The sequence below is a fragment of the Canis lupus genome, chromosome 2, assembly GCF_048164855.1.
Source record: "Canis lupus baileyi chromosome 2, mCanLup2.hap1, whole genome shotgun sequence".
NCBI classification, from domain to species: Eukaryota; Metazoa; Chordata; class Mammalia; order Carnivora; family Canidae; genus Canis; species Canis lupus.
In genome coordinates, this window is record NC_132839.1 from 16,143,152 (window position 1) to 16,170,993 (window position 27,842).

The window sequence follows — 27,842 nt, forward strand, 5'->3', positions numbered from 1 at the left end:
GGAGAGAGTGAATGCTAGAGTAGACTCCCTGAACACAGAGCCCAATACAGGGCTTCACATGAGACTCCAGGTGGAGCTCCATCCTAGGACTCTGAGGTCACTACCTAAGCTGAAATCAAGAGTTGGTTGCTCAAGAGACTGAGCCACCCAGGTGTCCCAGCAGCATGGTGCTTTTTACAATGTATTGAGTTATTTAAGAAATAATACCTTAAGGTGCCTGGCTGGCTTAGTCAGAAGTCATGCAACTCTTGACCTCTGGATTGTGAGTTTGAGCTTCATGTTGGATGTAGAGGTTACCTAAATAGAACTTTAAAACAAAAGAAATATCACCTAAAATTCTGAGGGGAAAAACATATACGTTGTTTTCCGTTTTGATTCAAGTGGTTATCCCAAGACTTCCCTGTCATATTAAGAAACAAGTAAAATTTTATTGTATTAATCACACAAGTAATACATAGTCATTGTGGGTAATCTATGCAGTCAGAAAGAAGGCAGGATGGCAGAAAGAAGGAAAGAAGTTAAAGAGAGGGAGGGTGCAAAAGAAGGAAAAGTAAAAGAAGAAAAAAGAAAGAAAGAGGAAAATATCTGAAATCCCATTAGTTATTGATAATCACCATTAACACTGTAGAGTACACCATTAACACTGTAGAGTACATCTTTTAACTCTTTTATGTGTGGTTGTGTGCACATGTGTGTATTTAATATAAATAGCATGTAGTACTTTTCCTTTACTTATTTTTTTACTGAACAATATATGGCTTTATTGTATAGATGTGTAACTATTTAAACAAATAACCAATTGTTGGATATTTAGAGTATTTTTCAATTTTCCTTTATATACATTACATGATTATAATTAATTTCTTAGGATGAAGTCCTAGAGACAGAATAAGTGGGTTAGCAGGTAAGTAAAATGTTAAAGTGTTGATATTATTGCCAAGCTGTCATCTAAGAAGGTCATACCATTTATATTTCTACCATTAGAGTTCCAAACCACAAGCAAATACTGCTATTCACTGTTAATTGAATTGCCATTTTATTATTAAAAAGAAACTCTTTTCTTCAAATGTTTATGGACTGTTTATTAATTATATGATTTCAATGTTAAAAGCAGCTCTCCTTTTCTATAGCTTTAAACTAGATTACTGAGAAACTGAATTCTCAGCTGAATAAGGCACAAAATATTGCCAGATTCTGCTAACTATAACATACTGTCTGATTCTAAAGTCTCAACGTTTTTGGAGTCTGAGCTAGAGGTCATCCGATGCTTGAGATTGGCACTGACCGACGCTGTCAAGGACATTGTACAGCAGATAATATTTATGATGAGCCCTGGGAGAAACTGTGAGACCAACCTCAACAAGCATAGTGTTCCTGAATGTTTGCGTGAGAGCATTCCAAAGGAATGGAATTATATTCCAAAAGAAACTAAAAGGAAAGAATCAAGCAAAGGTATCTCTCTCACTCTTTTTTGTAAGAACACATTCCCCAAGAAGCAATTTTCCAGGATATAAAATCAAGTAAAATTCTAAGAATTACAAGATTTGTAAACTATATGAGTCCTTTTCCCACCATTTCTATGTGTTTGGGACCTGTAATTTTTTTTTTTTTTTTTTTTTTTACTGTGAGCCTTATGACCAAGGAACCTAGAAATGAAAATGACTCAAATGGTTATCATCTTTATTTAATTACCAATTCAGAATTTTCTGTGATATGTTGTGTTCATGTTAGTATTCACAGAGTAGTCAATGATTATGACTAACCTTAAATCTACTGAGTAAAATTCATATTCTTGAGAAGATAGTTCTGATGTTCAATTTTATATTTTTCCTTGAAGTTTTTTCCACTGCAACCACCAACTATTACTTTCTTTTCTCTTGTTAACAGACCTACTTGCGTAGTGTTTAGGTAAAAAATAGCACACCATTTAGCACCTATATATTTTTTGACCAAGTATTTTCCCTCAGGGACCTATGGTTCTGAATTTAGTGCATTGTTTCTATTAGGGGCAGTGTATCTTAGAACCATGAGTTACACTATTTTTCATTTTATTTTGTTTTATTTTATTTTTTAAAGACTTACTTGTTTATTTTAGAGAGGGGGCAGAAGCCGAGGGAGAGAATCCTCAGGTAGTCTCCCTGCTTAACAAGGAGCCCAACGTGGGGCTCCATCTTATAACCCTGAGGCCTTGACCTGAGTCAAAACAAAGAGTCAGATGCTCAACGGACTCAGCCACCGAGGCACTCCTCATTTATTTTATTAATTAAGTCCTCTCTTCTTAAATGGTTTCATCTTACTTACATGATTTTGCATTAAGATTCCTTTGAATGTGTATTATGTAGCCATATTAATGAATCTTCTTTAGGATTTTTAAAATAAAACTTTTCCCTTTATATTAATCTTTAAAGAAGAATATTTTTTCATTAACTTAAGGAAACCTTCAATGGTAAAATATGCTAACTGAACCTATTAAAGTCAATCGAAGGGACTAGTCTTTCTTTCTTCTCCGTGGAGATCCTAAATAATGTGGCTCTTATACAGCAACCTTATATTACAAACTCGAATCAATTATCTATCTGTGACCTTTCATAGTCATGCTTTAATTCTGTCCAAGCCCTATTAAACTGCCTTTGAATCTAGTAAAGCCATTTAATTGAAGTTGGAAAATGTCAGCTTTTCATTACTTAAGTTCTTGTCTGAGTTGTTGCCATCTCTCCTTCATTATAGCTTTTGGATATTTCATAGATTTTGAGTAATTCGGGAGGCATAATCTATAGTTAACATACCATGTTTTATGAGTAGCGCTATTTTGTTTGTGGCTTTCAAGTCATTCTATTGATGAACAATTCTGCTTTCTAAAGGTGTTCTGCATTCTTCCATAATCTTTCAAAGAACCTCAGGTTCCAAAAAAAGCTTACTTTGTGAAATCAGTTCTTGTGATTTTCCTTACTAAATAATATTCTCCATAAAACTGTCACTATCACTATAAAAAATGTGGAGGAAAGTGACTGTATAAACCATTTTGTGCATTCCAGGTGGATATGACGATAGGAGAATACCATGATTCTCCATCTCTACCCTATTTTAGGTTGGCATTGTTCAACCTTTATTATTGCTACATTATGTAAGACAGACAATATTTACAGACTAGACATTAAGTCCCTTATTCATTCAATTGATATTTACTAAGTAAGTTCCTACTATATGCCAAGCACTTCAGTTGAGGCTAAAGATAAACTATAAAGTAGGTACCTCCTCTTGGTGCTCAGAAACTGCTATAATTGGTTCTAAGTGGTTCTAAACACCCCTGGGGATGTACAAGATAATTCTCGGTGTATGAGAAGAAAAGAAGTGAAACTTTATTAAAATTTCATATGAAGATTGTCACTGTAACTCTCCTTGGTCTGACTGGGGCAATTTTGGGGGGCGATGGAAAGAATGGCCTACTTTTTCATTGGTTTTCAGGGTATAATACTGAATTAGGTTCGTTCTTTGTATTTCCGAATCTAGTCTTAACAAAATTAATCCTTACAAAACATACAAGTGGCTTTACCATATTCCCATAGATCAACACATCAGCTGCAGGTGAAAACTAATACTGACAATGCAAGAAAGAACAAACAATAACCTCATACTGATTTCTATTCCTGACATGAGTTCTTTCTTAGCCATATTTATAAGGTAAAATGATGATGACCTAATCAGATTTGGTCAAAAAAAGATTTTAAAAAAGGAAATATATGGGAAAACCATTTGAAATATTACCTCCCATACATTATTATTAAACATGAATCCCTCCTAAGTATCGTACCTTGAGATACCAACTAAAGATAGTTGGAAATCGTCTTGATGAGTAAAAGATTTCAATACTAAGCATCCAAAACATGAAGACACACCTCTGTAATTGTTTTCAAGAATGTTTTAAGTGATATTTAACCATTAAAAGACAAATAGTCATTAGCTTAAGGGGACATTTGTCCTTCCTAAAACAGTGAAAATGAGAGAACATGGAAAACACTATGGTGACAAACCGAAATGCATTTCTTTATTTCTTTGTCAGTAAATACCGTTACATAGAAAATAGTGAATATTTAAAGAAACATATTATAAATTATACAATGTGTGAGATTTACCAAAGAGTTAAATGAAAGCTCAGATGCTTCAGATATAGTTCATCTTGGGTATTTGGTCCCTTATGTTTCAAAGAATAGATACACAAAGTAGTTGTTTTATTTCATTGAAAACAATTAAATGAAAGATGTACCAGAAAAGTACTTTTTTAAAATTTTATTTTTTGAGATTTTATTTTTAAGTCATCTCTATACCCAATGTGGGGCTTGAACTTAAAATGCCAAGATCAAGAGTCACATTGAGCCAGCCAGCCACCTCAGTATATTACTTTTTTAAATAAAAAGAATGCTTTATTGGAAAACTGTTAAATAAAAAAATTTAAATGAATGGATTTTGGAGAGAAAACAGAGGTAGCATTGCAAGAAAAAAATATATTCATGATATCATGCACATGCAGATTGTTGGGAAAGAAGCTGATGGCAGAAATATATAAAATGCTAACAGAAGTTATTAAGATAGTTTATTTTCTAAAAGCTAGAAATATTAGTTTTATAAAAACCAGTATCACAAATAAAAATATCATATCTACACACTTAACTTAGACATAGGATTGTCTAACATAATTTAAAATGTTCCAAATAAGAGTTTCAGTGATTGCTAAATATTTTTCTTGAAAATAAAAAAATGAAAAAATTTTCAGTTTGTTTTCAAGAACAACTAATTGACATCATGATAATGAATATTTATCAGTAAATTGTCAACAACAGCCTTTGCCTATTTGATGGCTGAGATTGAAAAACAAGTGCCGTAATTTCACAAGCACAATTACTGACACACTTGTTCCAATGTAGATCTATCATGTAGTAGCTTTTTCACCTATGACAGACACTAAAATCAAGTATTGAAACAAAGTGAACTTAGCACTTACCCTTTGAATCACTGTATCGAAGTTTTAAACCCAGATTTTGAAAATAACACAGCATATTACATTATCCTCAATCCAGAAATTTTTGACATTTTATACCATAAATAAAATTTTTAAAATAACCTTAAGATATTATTTTGTCTTCATTCATTTTAAATTTCCTTTCTGCAGGTTTTATAAGCATAAAATATATTATTACAGCCAGTGGTACATGTCTAGGAAAAAAGAAATAAATACATAAATATTCATATCACATTACATCCACTCTAAGACATACATTTTTTTCACACTTTGTCAACTCTGAAATTGGCCCTTCCAACGTGTAACATATACATGGCTTAGATAGAAGCCAAAATATTTAAATAAGGGCAGAAAAATGAGTGTGTGACATTCTTAGAAGATCCTTTCCTGATGTGTTATTAACCTCATCACACTCAGAGTCCCTGTGATTAGTAGAATGGGTTTATTAATTTGTCATTAGTCTAAAGGTTCTGATTGGAATTTGCCATAAGCTTTAACAACATAGGGGGGATTTGAGTACCGGGGTCCTCAGATTTTCTAAAATATCAGGATAAGTGCAGGTGTGAAGAAAATTGATAATCTTTACCTAATATCTACTTAGATTGTCAAATGTTTCCTTGGTGTCTGCAGTTAAACCCTCTTTTGTATAAACAGAGCACAAGATACAATCTCCAAGTCAAACACCTGAGAGTAGATTAGGGAGTATATGACACAAACACATAAAGAACAACAAAACTTTAAAATAAGTTAAGAATACAAGAAAGAGTGGTCACAAAGGAGTTTCTTAATTTGCTTCATTTATATTTTAAGCTTCATCTAAGCATATTCATTTGGATAAAAAGAAAGCATTTATCAAGGAACTGCTTTTTACCCGGGACTGAGCTAGGTGTTTTTACATTTCTTATTTTTGTTGAACACAAGAGTCTTATGAGATCTTTCAAATATATATTAGGCCCAATTTTGCAAACTTGCAAAGATTGTTCCAGTTCATTTTTAACATGATTCTTAAGTTGTCATGAATTTCTGTGGAGTCACTAGACTAAGACATATGTTTTCCAAGAGCTTTGTACGTTTTTAGAGCAGAGTGACTTCTTTAAATGTCACAAATATCTTGAAAAATCTTTCACTTTTTAAAAATTATTTTTGTTTAGTAAAAGCAGTGAAGATTACCAAAGAACTCAAAGCTACCTTCTTTTGACTTGTCACTCAGTTTCAATTTTCAAATTCTATTATGTATGTAGTGGATTAAAACACTGTGCCTGGCTTTGTGGGATAGTCAAAGACCAATGAGGTTTCTTTCCATGCTCTTGAGGAGCTTTTAGTCTACTTATAAGGATAATTCGTGAAGACATAAATAACATAAACAATAATAGATGTTAATATAAAAGATGACAGCATGGCACATTATGGACCTAATTACCAAAGTGGTCATATAGAAAATATGTTCATGGGAGGAGAGGGCTTTGAACCAAGGGTTGAAAAAGATGGGTGACCTATGGAAAGAGAGGGCATTCCATGTGAGAGTAATGAGATATTCAGAAGCCTAAACGCTATGAGGATAAAATAAAGTTTTACAGAAACTGGCTAAGGCTGGACTGTGGAGTATTTTGACAGCAACACTCCAGAGACTGATCTTGTAACAGTGGAAAATATCTAAAACAACTGTGGTAGAGAAATTAGATAACAAATACTACAGTATGTGAATTTGGCTTCATAACACAGGAGAGAGGCTGGGCATAGTCTGGAGCAGGGAGATGAGTTAGAGGAGTTAGGAGAGTACTGCAGTAGTCCAGGTACTGTTCATAATGAGGGGCTTCAATAGATCAGTAGTCATGTTTCATAGTTAAGGGAAACTGGATGTCAGAGATGAGGGGATAGGAGGATTTATCAATGTGGTTTCTAGAATGAAGGGTCAACAGGACTACTTAAAAGATTTAAAAAGAAGGAACTAAAAAAAAAAAAAGAAGGAACTAAGGAAGGAAGGAAGGCATAGAGGGAGAGTGGAGGGAGAGTCAGCAAGGTCAAGCTAGTTTAGGAGGAAAACAATTAATTTAGTTTTAATTATAATGAGTTAATTATTGCTAGGACAGAGAAGTGGAATGTCCAATAGAGATCTAAAGTTGTAGGTTGCTACCCTGGAGAAAGGCCAAGACTGAAGAATCTAGAACCATCTAGAAGAGTGGTTCTCAACCAGGAAAGATTTTGCACCCAGGGGACATTTGGCAATGCTTGGAGACATTCTTGGTTGTCAAAACTGAGGTGAATGTTACTTGACATCTAGTGGGTGCAGGCCAGAGATGCTGTTAAAACATCTTATAGCGCGTAGGACAGCTCCTTGCAACAAAGAATTATCCAGCCCAAATGTCATTAGTGCCAAAGTTGAGACACCCTGATCTACAGAGGGAGGATCAGTTCATTCTTCAGAGAAATGGCACCAAGCAAAGGAGGGCATGTAGAATCATCAGTCAACAGGCAAGGACTTCTTAGCAATACTTACATTTAAGAGGTGTTAGTATAAATCAGGGATCCATGGGTGGTGCAGCAGTTTGGCGCCTGCCTTTGGCCCGGGGCGCGATCCTGGAGACCCGGGATCGAATCCCATGTCGGGCTCCCCGTGCATGGAGCCTGCTTCTCCCTCTGCCTGTGTCTCTGCCCCTCTCTCTCTGTGTGTGTGACTATCATAAATATATATATATATATATAAAATCAGAACTAGCATGGGACACAAAGAAGAATAATAAAGGTAACCATGCACCAGTCTGTTGGCCTATTCATTCACCAAATCTTTATTGAACAACTGATACATGAGGTACTACGTGTTGGGGAAAACTGCCGTGTCTTCATGGAGCTTATGTACTAGTGGAGGGGGACAGATAATGAACAATGAAGGAGATAATTATTAGGTGACAAAATAGCCTCTAATGATAGGGAGGTTGGGGAGCTGGGATGGGAAGAGCATGAAGGGATGCTTTGGATGGGGTGGTGAGTGAAGGGTCTCTGAAGAGGTGACATTTGGGCTAAGAAGGAGAAGAAGAGGAGCCAGGCCTGACAAGACTTAGATTCTGTTATGGATTCCAAGGGAGGAGGAGGTTTAAGAAAGTATCAAAGGCCACAAAGCGGTCCAATAGGAGTACCTTTACATTTGTTACTTAAGAGGACATCTGAGCCCTTAATACTGCCACCTTAATAGATAAAAGTTTAATTAATAATCTTAAATTTGCTGATCTTCATTTGTGAGGGGGAAAAAAACTGAGGTTTGAGTTTTAGGCAGCGACCCCAGTAGAGTTCTGTCGGAATATGTCAAGCACTTGCTCTTCTCAACAATTTTCTCCACAAAAATTAGACATCCCCACGCAACACTCAAAACAACCCAGTGATGGAATGCATATGCTAATATTAATCATACCTTTTCTTTCCTTTCTTCCCCAGGCTTCACAAGGCTTGCTGTTCAGGCAGTATCTATTGTAATCAGCAAGTTACCTACGGTGATTGCATGTTTGCCTCCCCCAATTAAATACTTCTTTTCTCTGTCTGAGAGAAAAATGTCAAAAAACTTTGTTGAATTGAAGAAAGCTAGCCTCCTTGTCTGGAACTTGATTGTAATTATATGTCGGATATTTGAGGATGGAAACACTGTGGAACTTTTAACAGGTGCCTCCCTTGACAGATGGAGTAAAGAGAAACTTGGTTTAATCTGTGTGTGTTTGGAAAGCATCATGGGAAAGCAGACAAGTGGCCCTAATCAAATGGCCCAGAGGGTCATACAGAGCATTGAGCAGGAAAAACCCAACTGGATTGAGAGCCAATTGTTGAAAGCAAGGAAGTTGAGCACCAAATGGTAAAGTGATGTTTTTCTTGACCTGAATTTCATCAAATATGTTCCTGATAACAAAACCACCAATAAACAACAACAAAATACTGATAGGCAACAGTGGTTATTTTCTTAACTTCATGGGAACTTTGATGAATGCATAGAAAGATAAATATTCCATTAAAAACTGGATTATTAGACGTTCCTTGTTCTATTAAAATTTGAACCCCAATGACACGCTGAAACATCATACCTATTTTTTTTTTAACATTATACCTATTTAGTCACCATCTTAAGGTTTCTGTTAAAAAGAGTGGGATCTAAACCCAAGAGAATTTGGTTTCATTCTTTTTTAGTGCACAAACAGGTATCTAGTGGATAGCCAGGAGCATTTTGTAAATGGATTGGGCATGGAGATTAAATTAAGAAGGAATTAATGGATATAAAAGGCTTTTTATTGCTTTCTGTGTACCTGATTGTCAAAAAGGTACACATTTTTCATCTGGTAATGTAAGAATCCCATAGGGCAGCTGGGGCATATCACACTCGAGCTATAAACACACCCAGCTGTTTCGGTATGAAAATGTCAGCCTTCTCATAGGTTTGTCACCAGGAGCTAAGTGATTTGTGGTATTGCTAAGATCTTTAAGGGTCCCTGATGAATTTAAATATGTACATAGAGTACTCCTGTCTTAAAATTAGTCTTCAGTTTAGAACTGCATGATATTGATAAAGGTATTACAGCTCATATGGTCTACAGATCACTAAGCCAGCCCTTTTTTATACCACTCACACACACTGTTCCCCATACTTTTACAATCTGTTCATGTTGCTGGCAAATACTATTTTAACTTTCTTGCCTGAAAATGACCAAAAGTTGCTACTTTCTTTAGTACGTGGTAGTGACAAGGAATTCAGGCTTTGGAATCAGATGGACAAATATAAATCCCTTGTAAGTGGGCCATCTTGGGCAAACTATAGAATCTCTGAAAGCCTCATTTTCAGTGGTGATACCAAGCTGATGGAGTAGTTTTGAAAAATTAAATAAGATTCATAAGGTTCTTAGCACCAAGCTTAGTAACAAATGCATCAAGCGAGCATTTGTTGTTTATAAACTCTATTGAAATACATTGCACTCATTGGCATTATGATAACAAATACTCTTTACTGGTTTGTGTTAATCTCTGTAAGACTTTATTTTAAAAAAAAATTTTTTTTAAAGATTTTACTTATTTGTATGACTTCATACTATTCCAAGTGGGAAAATGTAGCTAATCATGATTTTCCCGGTCTCGTCATACCGACTTCCAGAAATTTACTTCTGGGGTGTCCTGTGTGTAGGAATAACAGTAGCAATCGGGCAAATGTTTAGTAACTCTGAAAGCGCCTCTTTAATCTTTATATTTGCATTCAATACCAATTTACAGGCTTTAATCCGATGACTAAAAGATTAAGGCCAAATATCATCATCTCGACGGCAGTGGTTATAAAGAGAGAAAAAAAGAATACAAATAGTGGATCTGATTATAAAATTAAATCTACGATATTTCTGATTTAGGGGTCCCCTTATCAATAAGATCAGTGTAAAGTAGTGTCTCAGTTATATACCTGAGGCCACATACAGGGATCCATTAATAATTTTTTTTTCCTTAAAAGTTGGTTTACATTCCTTATAAACAACACCAACACATCGAACACCTCCTATATAGAGAATTGTCTAGCTGATATTTGGCTGATTAGCTATGTGTTGCAACATGCATCCAAAATGAAGAACTGCTGATTTTTAAAATGTTTTTACAGGGGGCACCTGGGTGGCTAGGTGGTTGAGTGTCGGCCTTTGGCTCAGGTCATGATCTCGGGTTCGAGTCCTGCATCTGGCTCCCCATGCGGAGCCTGCCTCTTCCTCTGCCTATGTAAAGATTTTACTTATTTATTCACGAGAGACAGAGAGAGAGAGAGGCAGAGACATAGCAGAGGAGAAGCAGGCTCCATGCAGGGAGCCCGATGTGGGACTCAATCTCAGGACCCCAGGATCACACCCTGAGCCAAAGTCAGAGCTTAACCGCTGAGCCACCCAGCCTCCCAAATAAAATCTTTAAAAAAAAAAATAATGTTTTTACAGTCCTCAAAGTTCCTGAATGTGTATTATGTAAGTATGTAATTATCACAATGCTATGTCTTTCTCAGTTTCTTGAATATCAATATATAGATTTCAGATTTGCGGTTATTATATTTATTTGAAACAGATAAATTTGACTTCTTAACTCACAGTAGGTTATCTCTTACAAGATTTGGGTGCTATAGGAATGTACTTCTTGACTCTGATTTCAGATTGATTATTTCTTCTACAAGTGAACTTCTACGTATTTCTTACAAACTGATGATCATTTAGTTTCTAGATCTATACCATAACAAAAATGTATTTTAAATCCTGATGTCTGTGTCTAGGTGAAGAGCTGCCTTGGGTTTATCATAATTGTTTTTAAATTTGAGAATGTAACCATATAAACTAAAATAGTGCTTCTGTTCAGATAATTGAAATTTTAATTCCCCGCAAAGATGATCTCAGAACTACGCAATATCATTTCGGTTGATTTCTTTCACTTGCATTCAGATTTAACTTTGATTTTATAGAAATTGTGAAAAGATCTGCAGCGGAAGGGTGGCAGCTGTAAGCATTGCTTGTCTTGCGTACTGCCTGAAAGCATTACTATTCATTAAAATAACCTTCACTTTGTAGTAACACTCAAGCTGTAAACAGTCAACTTAGATTCTGGAGAACACACAGCCCAAAAAGTAAAGAAATGCCTGTCTTTGCAAAGTAATTTGTCGAGTTGAAGATTATTGTTTTTCATCATGGTGACCCTGACTTGGCTGGCTGGGTGCATATACAGATTAAGATTAATGCAGTTATTCCTTGGCTAAGGTCTGCCTCTTTCAGGGCACATTCTCCCTAATGACATGATTGATAGGCAGTCCCAAATCCAGAGAGGAACTCATTAATCATAGCATTGACTGAATCCAATCATTTGCTTCACCTGCACAGTGATGGACAGGAAAGGATACAATTCAGGGGCTGACACTGAGACACTCTTTTGTCAGAGGGCCTCAACTTTTTCAATGTCAGCTTCTACAGAACCTGACAAGAAATCTTGCTTGCAACCTGTATGCAGCTTCAAAAAGCTATTTACAAACTTCCTTTTCTGCAACGTCTTTTTTGTTTGTTTAAAGATTTACTCTAATTAATGAATATGTCGCAGAGTAGGAGTTGTTTTATTTTTAGCAAGCCTTATACAATTGTAAAGTTCGTTGTTTTTTTTTTTTTAAGAAAGATGTTTTGAAGCTACATGTGGAAGCAATATAAAAGTTAATGTCCAGCAGCTGGGTATCATTTGGTTCAGTCTTCAGGTCAGCGGCACTGACTCTTAGCAGAACTAATTTTATAATCATGGCAAAATCTCAGTAATGAACTGCAGTATATAGCTGATTACACCACAGTAAATTTCATTTAGTCCGAGGAACAGTGGAAAACCATGCCTTTTCTTAAAAATACTCCAATTGCAAAGCCTAACATGATCCTAGTAGCAACTGTAATAAGAAAAGTAGTGTGGGATATATATGAGGTCCCCTGGATATCATGATTTCTTTTGCTCTGACATAGCTGGAGAATTCTAAAAAAAAATGTATGTCATTCATCAGCACTATGTAAATAATGTTTAAAATCAATAACAAGGGAATCTGTTCTTAGAAATGTCTCACAAATGGAAGTTGCACATTCCTGGTGTGATAAGAGACCCTTTTCCTGACTCATCAGGGTAGTGACTTCTGCTAGGTATCCTCACCAAGAAGAAACAGGAGAGGGACCATATATTTTTAACAGGCAACAAGTGTCAAAAGGCCAATTTAAAACACCCAGTGGTAAGCACACTGCCAGGAAGCACCCAGCCTATAGTTAGCATAATAGGCTCCCCCTTTTGACACTTTAATTAGTCTTTAATGTGTTCTAAGACAGGTGTAAAGAGGCATCTACAAAAGACAGACTACCAAAGCTATTTCTGGCATCAAAGATACTTTTTATCCTCAAAGAGAAAATACAAATTATTTCTTACATGTTCTTAAAAAGAAATGTTTTGTTTTCATCCCATGATTATAGCAATTTCCACAATTGCAGTAATGGGAAAATGTTTTATAGATCGGAGTATAAATGCAATAAAGAACTGTTTTAAAAGAAACGATTCAATTTTTTAAAATGCTTTCAGGTGCTTGGTTCTGAGGCGCTGTTTCTCTGCGCAGGGGCGGTTTGGGAAAGCTTACCTATTTGAGCGGTCTTTATGGTGCTTTGAATATGAGATTTACATCGACTCTGCACACTCAATCTCTTTGATTATTTTCCATCTTTACAATTCTTCACCGCTGATACTTATGTGCTTTCTTTGTACTTAGTGCGTTTATGACAATAGAGCAAAGCACAGCCTTAGAAGAAGGAGATGGTGCTCTTGAACTGACTGAGCAGAAAATAAACATGATGGTCCTGGATATCTGCCACAAACCAGGTGGCAGCGAGTACCTGCGGCAAATTTATCACATCATGCGGCTCAATGAGGTAGGGAAACGGCCTTTTTACCGAGCAATTAGGTGTGTACTGGCCTGAGGCAGCGTCTGCTGGCAGCTAAGGGTTAGTCAAGGAGGTGATAATACTTCTTAAAGTCAATACCAAACTCAATATTGAATTATTAATAGAATCTATTCAACCCCGGCTGTTCTGCATTTGTACAGGCGAAGCTTCACCGAAACAATGTAGGTTTTATTTATATGGTTGAAACAATAACACGGCTCATAAACTCAGTTCAGTTCTGAATTGTAGAGACTAGACGTGTAGTTTGGGAATTGTGTGTTTGTGACTGTTAGGCTGGTGTTCAAATCTGCTGTTTGTGAAATGATGAATTTTCTGGAGAGAGATGGACGTCTTCTGCTGTAGACGTCACACCTGTCTGGTGAAATCGTGGATTTCTTACAGAGTGAGAAAACTTCGGAAGAATATTGAACCGTATTCGGGGGCAGCTAGATTAAGCCAAGAAAACACATTAATGCGTGGACGCTGGTTAGAGCCAATGTCATGCTTGTCTACGTGTCTGATGGGTTAAGCCTCTGACCTTGCATGTCTCTGGCATTTTTTTGTTTGAGCAGAAAAATGTAAAGAGCAGGTTGTCAGCTATGGACTTGAAACAATACGAGTTTGCTCACTTCATCAGGTTTTTAATTTGAGCGTTTGTACCTGCATTAGAATTCTGTTTTTATTTGCAAATGCATGAATCTATTTTTTGGAATACTAAAAGTTCTATAATATGAATAATGTGAAGCTATCGTGTTTTAGCTCAATGAGGTAGGCCTTAAAAACCATCAATTTCCAAGGAGTGAATTAAATTCGAGCACAGCTTTTTACAACTCAGTTATATAAATGTTCTTTCCGATACCATCTATCTGAAAGTTACTTCAAGGAAATTTTGTTTCCTGGCTTTCCTAGAGCTAATCAGCCAGTCAATAAACAGGTGATAGAATAGTGCATTCAATGGTCGCCTGAGAAGGATGTGAGGGATTTGTTGCTATGAGAAATGGTCCAGTCCCTGAGGCACTGGATCTCAGTATATAATTGTTAGTTGGTAACACAACCTATTCACATTTGCTAATGATCCCTCATAATTTGTTTAGGGTTTCTATGTGGGGAACTCAGGAGCTCCTGACCTTGGCTAACTGAAAGACCACCATTGCGAAGTCATGGTCTTCACTGGCAGGTCCACGTGGCCACCCAGATGGCCTTAAGTAACCATGGTGATTACTGAGGAACAGATGTTGCAAGAGGATTACCCTCAGATTTTTAGGAAACTGGTGGTACAGGAGTCCTGAGAACTAATGGCTGGGAGAGATTGCCAAACTGATAGACTCGTTCACTTTTTAAAAAGCCCTTAACATGAAAAAGCTCAGCAATCACCCAAAAGGAAAATTAAGTTGGATATTTACTGGTCGTCAGCCACCTGTTCTACTCAGGAAATCGAAAGGCTGTTCTCCCCTCGTAGAACTTGTGGACCTCTGAGGCAGTGGCTCTGAACAGGTCTGCTGTGACGCCTGATGTAAGACTCTTCACTGGGGCACCGCCTACATTTTGATCAATTAAGGTTCAAGTTATGATTTTTCTTTCATAACAGGCGAATACACTTACTGTTGTGGTGGTTATCACGTGGGATGTCAAGCTAAGTACTTGCTGATTGTGCTGAGTGACAAACATCATGACAAGGGAGGAAGGAGGCCTACTGGGAAGTGAGTCTAAACCAGAGAAAGTAGTGAGCCCTTTGTCTTGTGACTACTAACAACTACTACTACCACAGACTCAGTAAAGACACGAGGCTAAGTGCTCAGAGTAGGGCTTACTGCTGCTTTTATACCAAGGCATTGTTACGCTGTAGGTGAAATGCTCCATGAAGCTTGTTCCTGCTGAGTAGAGCTAGGAGTCTTGAGCGTTTTCAGGTGTGCTGCTAAATATGCTTCAAGAAGGCAGCATAAATGCAGATGCATTCACAGGTACAGGCCTGGACAAGGATGAAAGAATGTGCCTTGGAGTAATAACAAAGTTATGAGAGGAGATGAGTTTAAGAATGTTTGTCTTTGAGATAAAGGGAGGACGTCTGAGGATAAGTCTAGTGGGTAGTTGAACCTGGCCACAAGCAAAGATGAGGGAGGTTGTGACTAGAGACTTTGGTGGCCTTACTGAGTGTGGGAGTTGAGGTCAAAGGACTGGTGGAGCTTTTCAGAGAAAAACACAGGAATGTGGGTAGAGAAATAAGCTTCACTGTTACTGCACAGGGAGGGTGTTCAAGAACGGATGGACAAAGGAGAACGTATCTTTTCTAAAGAGAATATCACAGTACGTACGGCTAAAGGGACACCACAAAAAATCCAGTTTTTTTTAGAAGGGGTAGTGACAAGTGCCCGGACAGTAGAGAGGTCAAAGAAATTAACAAGGGAGAAAACACTATTGTGTTCCCAGCTTGCAGCACAGCACTTGATCTTTTTCAAATTGTACACCACCAACAAGAAAAAGGCCAAATGTAGCAATGTAAGGGGAAATCAGTTGACACAGGTTGTGATTAGCCAAAATAAAGCAGGTGTTCTCATTAGAATCTTTTATTCCTTTTAAAAATTTTACTTGCAGAAATCATGACGGAGAGAGATTTTATTTCTGTATAAAAACCTAAATCTAGGCATAACATTCTTTTTCTGGTGATTTTATTATCATCCAAGGATACTTAAGAGTCTCTGTGTGTGAATGATGCTATGGAATTAATCTAAGGAGATGTGGTCCACAGTGAGCAAATTTAAGAAATGATTATCAGAGTTAAGTAGTGGTTTCTTTTCTTTTCTTTTCTTTTTCCTTTTCTTTTATTTTCTTTTTCTTTTTTCTTTTCTTTTCTTTTCTTTTCTTTTCTCTCCTTTCCTTTCCTTTCCTTTCCTTTCCTTTCCTTTCTTTCCTTTTCCCTTTTTTTTCCTTTTCTTTCTTTCTTTAATAGGATTTGAGGCTCTAAAATGTCCCTGCCTGGGGAGTACAGTGGTACAGTGGGCATTCCCTCCTCAGGAAGTTACATTATAGAGGCACAGGAAAAAAGCATGATGAAGCGAGACCAAACACATGGCTTCTCACTCAGACTCTACTACTCACCCCTGTGATCTAAGGCTCATCTGTGGCCTTTCAGAGCTACATGCTCAATGTGCTGTGGGCTAGAATTATTTAAACTTTTGGGTGCCTGCTGTTCTCCTGTCAGATTCTCTCTGGGGTGGGGCCTGAGATTCTGTTTTTCTAACAGGTTTCTAGGTAAAGCTGACTCGGCTGGTCTGGGTGCCAGACTTTGAGTACCAAGGGTTTTCCAGATGACCTCTGAAGTCCTTTTCAGCTCTAATGTTCTCAACCTAGTCCTACTCTTGAGGAAAAAAAATTAGATTTTGACATACTGAAAATCAGGAGAACATTTATATTATTTTATCTCTAGCATGACTTATTAAAAGTAAATATTTGATAGCTTACATGGGAAACTTGAAGTCCTTTCAAATTGTCGTGTTACAAAAAGAGTCCAATAAAATAGACTAGGATCAGTCACCTTATTTATTTATGAATGGAAAATAAAATATGAAGTAGTCGATAGACTTTTTTGCCCAGGCTGCCCCTGGCAGTTGGAGGCTTGGAATTACATATGTTGAGCTTCATTTGAACCTTGATATTTTTCAGTCTGCAGCATGGAAACAGAGTTGAGGAGTTTGAATTATAATTAATTCTACATAGAGGAAAGATTGCTTGCAGTGGAATATCAGAGTACTCCACACTCTGCTGAGTGTACAGTAGATAACAACTGCTCTTAGTGAATGAATGAGCCACCTTGTACTGTGAGGAATCGTGCATCTAAGTGAAGTTTTGGTAACGGGACATGTTGACACACGAACCAATGACAAGACAATGCCTATTAGAAAGATTCTGATGTATTGAGCATACATTCGTAATGTGAGAATTCGTTAGATGCTTTCATAATCTACCCCATATATTAGGTGAACCTGTTTTTGATGGGTTTATTGCAGTGCTGATTGGTATTCTGCTGTGTTTCTTCTGAAAATGTATTCTGTCCTGAGGCAACTAATATGCTGTAATCTAGCAAATGTGTTGAAAGGGTAGATTTGGATATTGATCAGTGTATTTTTAAAGAGAATATATGCTTCCCACCATCACGACTTGTAATTTTTTTCCCCCCTTGAAGGAATATTTAAAAGAACAGCTGTTTTCTATGAATGGTTCGAAGGAAAAGCCATTACCCATCAGACCTTTAAAGATGACCTTGAGGAGTGTGGAAGATCAGCCTTCTGCCTTTAACCCTTTCCAGGTGTACAAGGCATTTAGTGAAAACATGCTAGTTCAGGTATGTGGAAAATAGGAAATGTGTGACCTTTTTTTTTTTTTTTTTTACACCAATAAAGGAAAAAGGTGCTTTGTGTTTGAATACTTATAAGCTTTTTTTTTTTTTTTTGGCTCTGAAGCAAAAGACCTTGTTCTTATTTATGTGGTCTGCGTGAATTGACTTTGAAAAAGTTATTTTACCTTCTATTTGTCAAACTGATGCATATGTTTGGTCTGTATAGTTTAACTTTTGACCAGGTCAGTTTGCCATGGGCAGAGGGAACATCTGTTCGACTGTGTCTACAGAAGGCCTGAAAAACCAGGCGTTTCGTAAGGGTCTCCTCCCTTGCTGCCCACCCCCATCGCCTACCCACCCACTCAAAGAACACCTTGCCATTTTTATGAACTTATCTAATTTTTAAGGTAAATAATAATAAGAGTAGACAACTAATTATAAACAAAGCCTTGAGTTCCTATTTTAAGTCACATGAGGTAAATTTCCATTTTATAACCCTAAACATATTCCTGCATTTCAAATGAATTTGCAAATGATCTCAATGTCAGGATATTTGGAATACGGGTAATATGATAAATACCACACATTTTTAATGCCAGATGATGCCATTGTTTAAGCTACCTGTTTCAGTCGTCACATTGAAAAGATCATATCTAAGCCAAAGTATTTGAAATCTAAAGTTGCTTTTGCTTTATTTATTCTTTTGGTGAATAAAAAAGGGAAGAGCTTCCTGACAGGCTATTTGAACTAACAGGGGAGAAGAGAAGGATTGCTTGACCTAGAGCTCTGAGGAAAATAAGAATTAAAACAATAGCCTAATTCGGGATGCAGATAATATTTTTGCCATGCCTGCTACAACCCTAGTCTACAGTCATCAATACTGTAGTAGAATAAGACCTTCAAATGCTGACAACCTGGGACAGAATTCTCCTGCTCTACGACAGGATTGTGGTGCTCCATTAATCAGCAGGTGACAGGGCATAGTTCTTATAGGATTTTAAACATTGGCCTGGACTCTTATTATCAAAACTGTGTAGTTTTAAGAGATACAAGCATCTATAATACTTGGAAACCAAAAATATTATGTAAGTTTTGAGTGTATTGGCTGCTTTTCTATGTTGCACATTAGATTGCTCCAAACCATAAATAATCATTGTAGCTGTTAAATTATCCTCACTTCGTTTAAGTAAATGGCATGTTTTATTCCATTCTGAATTATGAGATTATCTTTCACAGTAATTTTTCTCCTTACTCTGTTGTGAAATTACCTACTAAATGAGAATAAAAGAACATTATTTACATTTACAGGTTGTTCTAATTTCCCTTTTATTTTTTTATTTTTTTAAAGATTTTATTTATTTATTCATGAGAGACACAGAGAGAGGCAGAGACACAGGCAGAGGGAGAAGCAGGCTCCAGGCAGGGAGCCTGACTTGGGACTTGATCCCAGGTTTTCAGGATGATGCCCTGGGCCAAAGGCAAGCGTTAAACCACTGAGCCACCCAGGGATCCCCCTAATTTCCCCTTTAAAGCATTTTCTTAACCAGAAGTAACATTACTATTATACTCTTATTAAGCAGTGTCTTGTAATTTGAGTCATAGCACCTCTAAATCTGTTTTTTTTTTTTTCTCATAGAATTTCTGGATACTAAAAAATAAAAACTACAAATTGATATATGAAAAAGTTGCCAGTTATTTCACTTTTCTTTTCAGAGTCACCCTCTCAGGGAAACTTGTTGGGCAAATGCCATTAGCACTTGGAAGAATAACGACTCAAGAAATTGATTTATATTTTTATAAATAATGACTACATCCCCAAATGGATTTATAAATTAATTGCTGTCTTATTGGAATAAAAACCTTCTTCTGTGGACATGATTGATGTTATCTGTCTAAGTCCTTGTTCTGGACCCCCCTCCTTCTTAGTTAGTCTATCACAGCTGGAGCTTTAATTTACTGATCATATTAACTCTGATTAATAACTAACAATAGCGTATTCTCATTTATCAACAGTCAGCCATCACAAAATGGAACTGGAATTGGTCAAAGTTGCTGCCAAATTATCTGGGACTGGATAAGATGACCTTCAGTGTACTGCTCAAAAACAGGTAATGAGATTTGCGATTGGGGGGATCTGGTTGGGGGGAAAAGGAGATATATATAGAGATAGATATACAGAGAGAGTCCTATATGTAAGTATACTTAGAATACTGTTTTTCCATAGTAAGTATTTATAGGAGGCAGTAAAAAATTTTTATGACGTAAAATTAGTTGGTTTTGTCTGAATTTTAAATATTTAACTTTGTGTATGTAATAGTTCAGCATTGTACACACCAAAAGTTATCAGGTTGGATGTCATTATAATACTTTGTATTTGTTTGTGATAATTTAATGAATGCATACAAAATGCCAAGCCAAATCAACCAGTCTAATCAGGGAAACATATAAGTAAAACTGTCATGATTAAATTTTTTGCTTTGAAGCCAGTTCCGTTGGCACTTAGTTGCTATAGCTTCAGTTACATATTATTTCACACACACACACACACACACACACACACACACACACACACTCCAGAACAATCTAATAAAATGGTAATGTGCTTTTAGCCTGGGAACCTGCACATGTAATTTATTTTGCACAAAACTATAAATATTTTCTTTATATTCTGGATCTATTAACATGGATTTTAAAATACTTTCAAGTCTTCATTGAAAACAATAAGGTGTAATATTAAAAAATTGGATTTCTCTTATCTAGTATGACATTTTCACCTAAGATATATATCTGTGTGCCACTTTTTTATACTCAAGTATCATTTGTTTGCTTATAGTTCAGTATGATGATTATTTTTATATAATCTGTGTGATGTAGAAAGTATTTCTATATCTTTTTGATACAAATATTAAATACCATTTTTTCCTGAAAGATCATAACGACATACTAGAATCGTCAAGTCATCCTTGACAAATCCAGGTGCATGTCAGAAAATATCAAGAGGGAAAAATATCCTGTAATTTCCCAAATGGAGGTTAAAAAAGGGCAGCTTAATTGCCAGTAAAACTTTTCATTTAAATGTGTGGTGACAATGGTGTTCTTATTATTTCACCTTTGAATGGAGCTCTCCTATCATGGACAAAGCTGAGCAGTCCAGCTTTCCCATCAGGCATGGCCTTCTCCCAGCAAGCTTACCACCTGACAGGTAGTAGTTGAGAATATGCTCTGTTCATGCACTAGTCCCCCAGAGCTGGGGCAGGGTGGTGGTGGTGGTGGTGGTGGTAGGGTAAAAGGAGAAGTTATGCGATGTTAAACGTCTATCTGGAAACAAACCAGGAAAGATGAGTCAGTTTTTTCCCTGCTATCTGTAAAATATTGAGTTCATGTGGATTAGCTGTATTCTATTTGACTAAGTTTTGAGCTGTGAATTGCTGCTTCCAATCCACTAAATGGTACTCTGGGGGCAACACATCCTTCAAAGCTTTCTGCATTTGCTATGTGTAATATTCACTTTGAGGTGAATTTGTGTTTTTAACAAAATTGCATGTTGTTGTTACTGTGTGAAAACTTTAGATATACTTCAATTAGGACAATGGCTATTAAGTCTCTTTCCCTGAGAGAGCACATTCAAGAGTGCGTGGGAGAAAAGAACTCCCACAAATTTAGCCAGAAGTAACAATTCAAAACTGTTCTCTTGGAAAAGAGGGTCATGAATATTTAATAGAAACAGCTAGACTATCACCTTAATAAGAACCTCAGAACTTTAAAGAAGGGTATGAAAAGCAGCCTACTCCAAACTACTATATACTACAAGCTGGAATGAACATAACTGATCTACCTTAGAAGGATGAGGACACTTCAGAGTTTTAACTGTTTTTTAGTACTTTCCCAGTTATTTTAAGAATGTTATTTATGGGACTTGATTAATTGAACAGGTAAGGAAATCATTTCTGTTATTTTTTTCTAAGAGACTTTTTGTTCAGACTTATTTGAAAATGCTGATTTTTTTTTTTTTTAACTAGTGCATTGAATTTCTGACAACATGGCTATTTAAAACTATACATTTGAGAGTGAAATCACAGGACGCTGAACTTTAAAGTAAGAGTTACAGATGTTAAAAAGTTACAAATGTTCCCTTACCTCAACAAAGTGATATTTCTTGCGTACTATTGTCATTTCAGGAGGTAGACAGAGCCAAAGAAGAAAACCTAGAGCAGTTCAGCTGAATATGCTCAGTTCTTTCTCTCAAACTCAGCAATTAAACTTGTTCTCTTTTTCTGTCTGTAATTGGCAGTATATTTATACTAATCTGTCTCTGCACCATGGTCAAGCCTATATACTGGGCTGCAAGTGTTGTCTGAGGACATGGTGTTATAAACAACATTGAACTGAAATACATATACATGAAAATTGTTGAGAAAGGGAATCCTTTCTATTCACCTTCTAAATGCTTTTGTGCCTGGTCTTCAAATTTAATATCATAAGCAGACCATCTGTGGACTTACTCTCTTAAGACCCCAAGCCTGAAGTGAGCCAGACCTCTCTCACGCCCAGAACCAGATGGAGATGGGAAAGTAGGATGCTTGAGTTCTCAGTCCCTATTGTAAGCTTAGCTTATAGAAGTTACCTATTTGTGTTTTGATTTCCCCATTTTTTTAAAGATTTTATTTATTTTTTTGAGAGAGCAAGCATGCAGATTGAGAGTGAGAGAAAGAGCACACGCAGGGGGAGGGACAGAGGGAGAAGCAGTCTCCCTGCTGAGCAGGGAGCCCGATGTGAGACTGGATCCCAGGACCCCAGGATCATGACCCGAGCAGAAGGAAGATGCTTAACTGACTGAGCCACCCACCCAGGTGCCCCAAGATTTCCTCATCTTTAAAGTGAAGTTGGGGTACCTGGATGGCTTGGCTCAGGTCATGCTCTCAAGATCCTGGGATGGAGCTCCTTGTAGGGCTTCCTGCTCAGTGGGGAGTCTGCTTCTCTCTCTGCCCCTTCAACCCTGTTCATGCTTTCCCTCTCTCTCTCTTTCAAATAAAGTCTTTAAAAGAAACAGATGGGGATCCCTGGGTGGCTCCGCAGTTTAGCACCTGCCTTTGGCCCAGGACGTGATCCTGGAGTCCAGGGATCGAGTCCCATGTCGAGCTCTTGCATGGAGTCTGCTTCTCCCTCTGACTGTATCTCTGCCTCTCTCTCTCTCTCTCTCTCTCTCTGGGTCTCTCATGAATAAATAAATAAAATCTTTAAAAAAGAAGATAAAATGAACTAATACTTATACATCTACTTCATGGAAACTGTTGACATAATCAAGAGTGTTAAAGGATATGGCAATGTTTTTGAAAGTTGAAAATATTACACATAGTTAGAAAAGTAGTAGCTCTAGCACATTGTTTCCTCTGGTAGGGAGACAATAAAAGTCATTAAGGATTATCAGGGAGCTGGTGGTGGTAGATGGAAGTCAGATTATACCTGACACTGAGGTTATGTAGCTTCCAAGCTTAAACCAATAACAAGACTCAGAGAAAATGTCAGGTCAGAAATCAGGCAATGGGCCAATGGCTCACTGAGGGAGGACAGGTGTCTAAGAGTTGTATGAGCTGCTCAGGAGATACTTAAGAGATGACCACGTAAAGGACAGTGCAGATATATGAAAAACTATCACCTGGTGATATCAACAGTATCTATATCTGAGACTATACTGGTATTTGTTACTCAAGCTGGTTCTGTGATGATTCCAAAGGCAGAACAAATCCTTTTTTTTTTTTTTTTTTTTCACTCCCAAGTAAAGGCTTATTTACTTGAGAGTGAGAGCAAGAGACAGAGAGAGAGAGAGAGCATGAATGCAAGGGGCACGGAGAGAAGGAAAGAGAATCTCCAAGCAGACTACACACCAAGCCGGGAGCCCAACTCGTGGCTCAATCCCACCACCCTGAGATCTTGACCTGAGTAGAAACCAAGAGACTGATGCTTAATCAGCTGAGCCACCCAGGCATCCCCAGAATAGATCGTAAAGTGGTGACCTGAGTACTTGATGTGCCTTCTGCTCCCTGTCAGGCCTCATCTCAAAACACTTCTCCCCATTTCATGATATTCTAAATTCATGGTCTTCTTCCTGTTGGGATTCTCCAAGCTCTTTCTCATTTTAAGGCCCTTGTATTTACAGTTCCCTCAGCTCTTCCCATGGTTGCTGCCATCTTGTCTACCTGGAGTACCTGTTAGCTCCTTAAAGAAGCCTTTCCTTATCACTCATCTAAAGTTACCTTCCAGGTCACCCGGGCATTCTACTCTGCTGTACTGTCTTAAATGAGTTTCCAGTCTCTGAGATCTTACTTTCTGTTTGGTTGTTGTCTCCTAATCCTGCTTCCCAGGGTGGAAAATAAATTCCATGAGAATTGCACCTTACCTGTCTTACTCCAACCGTGTCTTCAGTACCTAGAGCATCCATTGGGCATGCAAGAGATTTTGAGTAATATTTGTTGAATTAATTAACAGGCAAATGAGAAATAAGAGTACAGAGAAAAAGTCAGCCCCTGACAGATAAGCACAGAGTTGGCATTCTCTAAATGTGAGGTTGGATCAATAGTCATGTAGGAATGAAAACTATACTCTGGAAAATCTTAAGTAAAAAAAAAAAAAATACGTGCATGTTCATTCTCTTCATTTTCCAAATTTAAATGAAAATCTAATTAAGCTCTCTGTATGTTTAAAAATTCCTGATTTTATTATTATGTGATGGTTGGGTCAGATTAAAAGCATGGAATCCTGGTCTTTATTTTTAGTTAATTGATCCAGTTCAAGTCCTAACCTGTTTAGCAACAAGGTCTATTCTTAACTTCATGATTCAGAAATATTTTGACATTTGGATGATGGGGTTAGTATTCATTAAGTGATACTAAAAATACAAGTTGAGAAATTTGAGGTAGAGTTAGCTGACAAAAGTATCCAACCAAGCCTTTGTAAAGTTGTGATTTTCAACGCATTTGGGGGAAAAAATGTAGTAGCTGAGACCTCAGAGAGAGATCCTGAATATGTATTAATGATAGATGTTTTTCAATTTAGAAAGTTTGCCATTGTGGGGGAAAAAAGGCTCCTTAGAGGTTCAGAAAATCAACATATATATCAGTTCTACACCTTTACCTTTAATGCTATGTAAGAGTAAGTACAGTGATCATACATTGATCTTTTGAATCAGTTTCTTACTATTAGTTTCTTGATTTCTTTCTCACTCACTTTAAAATATATCCAGACTAGCAAATGAGACAGTGATTGCATTTGCAGGAGAGTTCACCAGAAGGGACACTGTATATTCCTTCATTCATGGCGAATCTCCAGATTGCCATTTTGATATTGTTTTCTTTGTCACTGGAACAAATTTATGTTGCTTTACCTTATTTATTCCAGACTAATTCCCAAGAATTGTGGTGTTGAAAATAATCTGTGAATACAGAGGAATGCTATGCTATTTTAACCATCTAAATATACTGCATATGAGTTTGGCTTCGAGTTGAGCAAACACAATTAAATACGATGGCAGGAACAGCAGAAGGGGTGGTGGTGGCAGATTTCTGGCTATCACTTTGGGGCCTTTCCAGGTGGACAATAACCATACATCTGAGAGGAAACAAAGATTAGAACCCATGTTTGAAAAGAGCTCTTGATTTGTGGAGTTGATTGTTTGCTTTTAATAATAATAATTATTAAAGGACCTTTACGCTAAATCAGATGATAATGTGTGTGCCCTGTGGTGTGCAGAGAGTAGAAAATATGGTCTGTGGCCTTTAACTGCACACACTGCACTCTGCAATGTCCATCCTCAGGCAGCGCTGCCATTAGCGCAATGTTTATGGTTGCTCACAGCAGTAAATTCCTGATGCAGCAGCAGGCTGCCTGGTTATGGAAAGGTGGGTTTAAGAAAAAAGGGAAGCTGATTTTAGAAACACACATCGCTGAGCCATTACATATATTACATATGCCGTGGCATTCAAATCTGGGAATTTTTCATGCTCTAGCTCTGTTAAAAAAACCAAACAAACCAAAAAACCACTTTTTTCCCCACCTCCCCCCAAAGGCAGGGCCTCAGACACTCAGTGGCTCTCTACCCATCATCAGTGTGTTCTCAAACAGGAGCAGGCTTCCCTCTCATCCTCAAATCCCAAAGCAGCATGTCTAAAGTGTATTTAGGATATAAAAATTTAACCCTGTGATCCTCAGGATTTCCAGGAATTCAGGCTTGCCTACGTGAACCTAACTAACTGATACCTGTGTATCATTTTCTATTTGGTAACTTCTTCATGTTGTCCTTTCTGGTGGGTAAAGTACTTTCCCACAGATCTTTTCCTCTGACCCTCACAAGAACTATGTAATAAGAGACAGGTACCAGTGAGGTTGCAAAACATTAAAGGACATATCCAAGGTCACAGATTCAAGGTCACAAGTTCGAGATGCCACTTAAAATGAAGTCTTCTGACTCTGTATCTCTTGCTTTATCTGTTACACCATATTCCCAGTCAGGAATTTTTTTCCAGCTTCATTGAGCCACACTTGACACCTAACATTGTGAAAGTTTGAGTTGTGCAGTGTGTTGGTGTTGCTTCGATACACTTATGTATTATAAAATCGATCACCACGGTAGCACTAGCTAACACTTTCATATCAGCACATCGTTGCCATAGCATTTTTGTGGGAGGAATATTTAAGATCTACTGTCTTAGCAACTTGCAAGTATATAATACAGTAATAATTATAATCCCAATGCCATACATTAGATCTTCATCATTTAACTGGGAATGTGTATTCTTTGGTCAATTTTTTAAATTAGCTGTATATTCACTGTAACACTACAGATGATAATGAAGACAGCAAATGTGGAGAGGACTTGCCACCTGGCTGGCATAATTTAAGTGAGTTGCATACACATATTTGACTATAAGTCCTTAAAATAACATTATAAATGAGGTACCCTATTACCATAGTTTTCCTGATAAGAGCACTCAGGCACCCAGCGCAGAGTGCTAAGTGAGAGTGCTCAGATTTGGTTCACCACTCCTCTCTCAGGTGGTGGGACAGGATGATTACAAAAAGAGAAGGCCAGGTTGGAGACTGTGACTAAAGGCTGAGAGAGAGATTATGCATCACAAACAGAAAAGCCATTCCCATAGAAGCCTGGGGACTTGTTTAAATCTGTTCCTAATTTGCATAAATGTTAGGTATGATGGGTTCTCTTTAAAGACCGTGGGGCCCAGATTTTCTTGAGGTTGTGAGGAATGTAGCTTACCATTTCTTCAGAGCGAGTGTGTCCGTTCAAATCCTCTAAGGGGATAGATGCCAGATAGATTAAAGGTGCGAGAAGTTTTTTGGGAGAGCTGCACATGAAGGATAAAGTGAAGGGGGGAAGGGTCGGCCAGCAGACCTTCAGACCATGTTGTTGATCTGACAGCTGGGAAAGGAGAGGGGGAGGGAGGATTGGGTAGAAAGAGTCTGGGGTAGCAAGGTAGTTCTAATAAGGTTTGGACAAGGCCGGTGAGAACTCCATGACCTAAGGTCACATACCAGAAGAGTCTCATACCCTGCAGGAATGGCCCTAGTACCTCCATTGTTCTCAGACACTTGGGACAAGCATGACCTGAGCACGTGGGAGATGCAGGGGATGAGAGCTGGGGTCATTCGTCTCCATGCTAACTGTAGCAGGAGATGTGGTGGCGCATTTCTGCATGGCTACAATGGTGGGGATGCAAACCGTAGTTCTCTTGTATGTGAGAGGTTATATGTGTATGTGTTGTGTGCGTTAATAGGAATGTGATTTAAATGAAGGTCTCTGTTACTTTAGTGAAGTAGAAGACAGACTACCTAAAGAAATAGGTTAAATGCTATTGACAGAAACGCAGAATTGGCAACATTCTGATGAAAGGGGAGGTATAATAATTTTCTCAAAAGCAGCCATGGGAAAGTTTTTCACTTGTCAAGTTGAACCAAAATTCACTTTGTAATGAATTTTCACCTACCTAATTATGCATTCACATACCGGCACTTTGGAGTTCTTACAATATATAAGAAGCTATTAAAAACCTTCTTG

At 37.4% G+C, this 27,842-nt stretch overlaps 1 protein-coding gene across 4 annotated transcripts in view; it reads left to right on the forward strand.

Moving 5' to 3' along the window:
- The window catches only part of KIAA0825 (KIAA0825 ortholog), a 381,348-nt gene that overhangs the window by 174,752 nt on the left and 178,754 nt on the right, over positions 1-27,842 (forward strand). For all 4 annotated transcript variants that reach the window (XM_072791247.1, XM_072791230.1, XM_072791240.1 and 1 more), the window contains 5 exons: positions 1,228-1,452; positions 8,447-8,855; positions 13,272-13,431; positions 17,624-17,782; positions 19,790-19,884. In XM_072791247.1, coding sequence (XP_072647348.1) covers positions 1,228-1,452; positions 8,447-8,855; positions 13,272-13,431; positions 17,624-17,782; positions 19,790-19,884 — 1,048 coding nt within the window. The remainder of the gene's footprint in view (positions 1-1,227; positions 1,453-8,446; positions 8,856-13,271; positions 13,432-17,623; positions 17,783-19,789; positions 19,885-27,842) is intronic.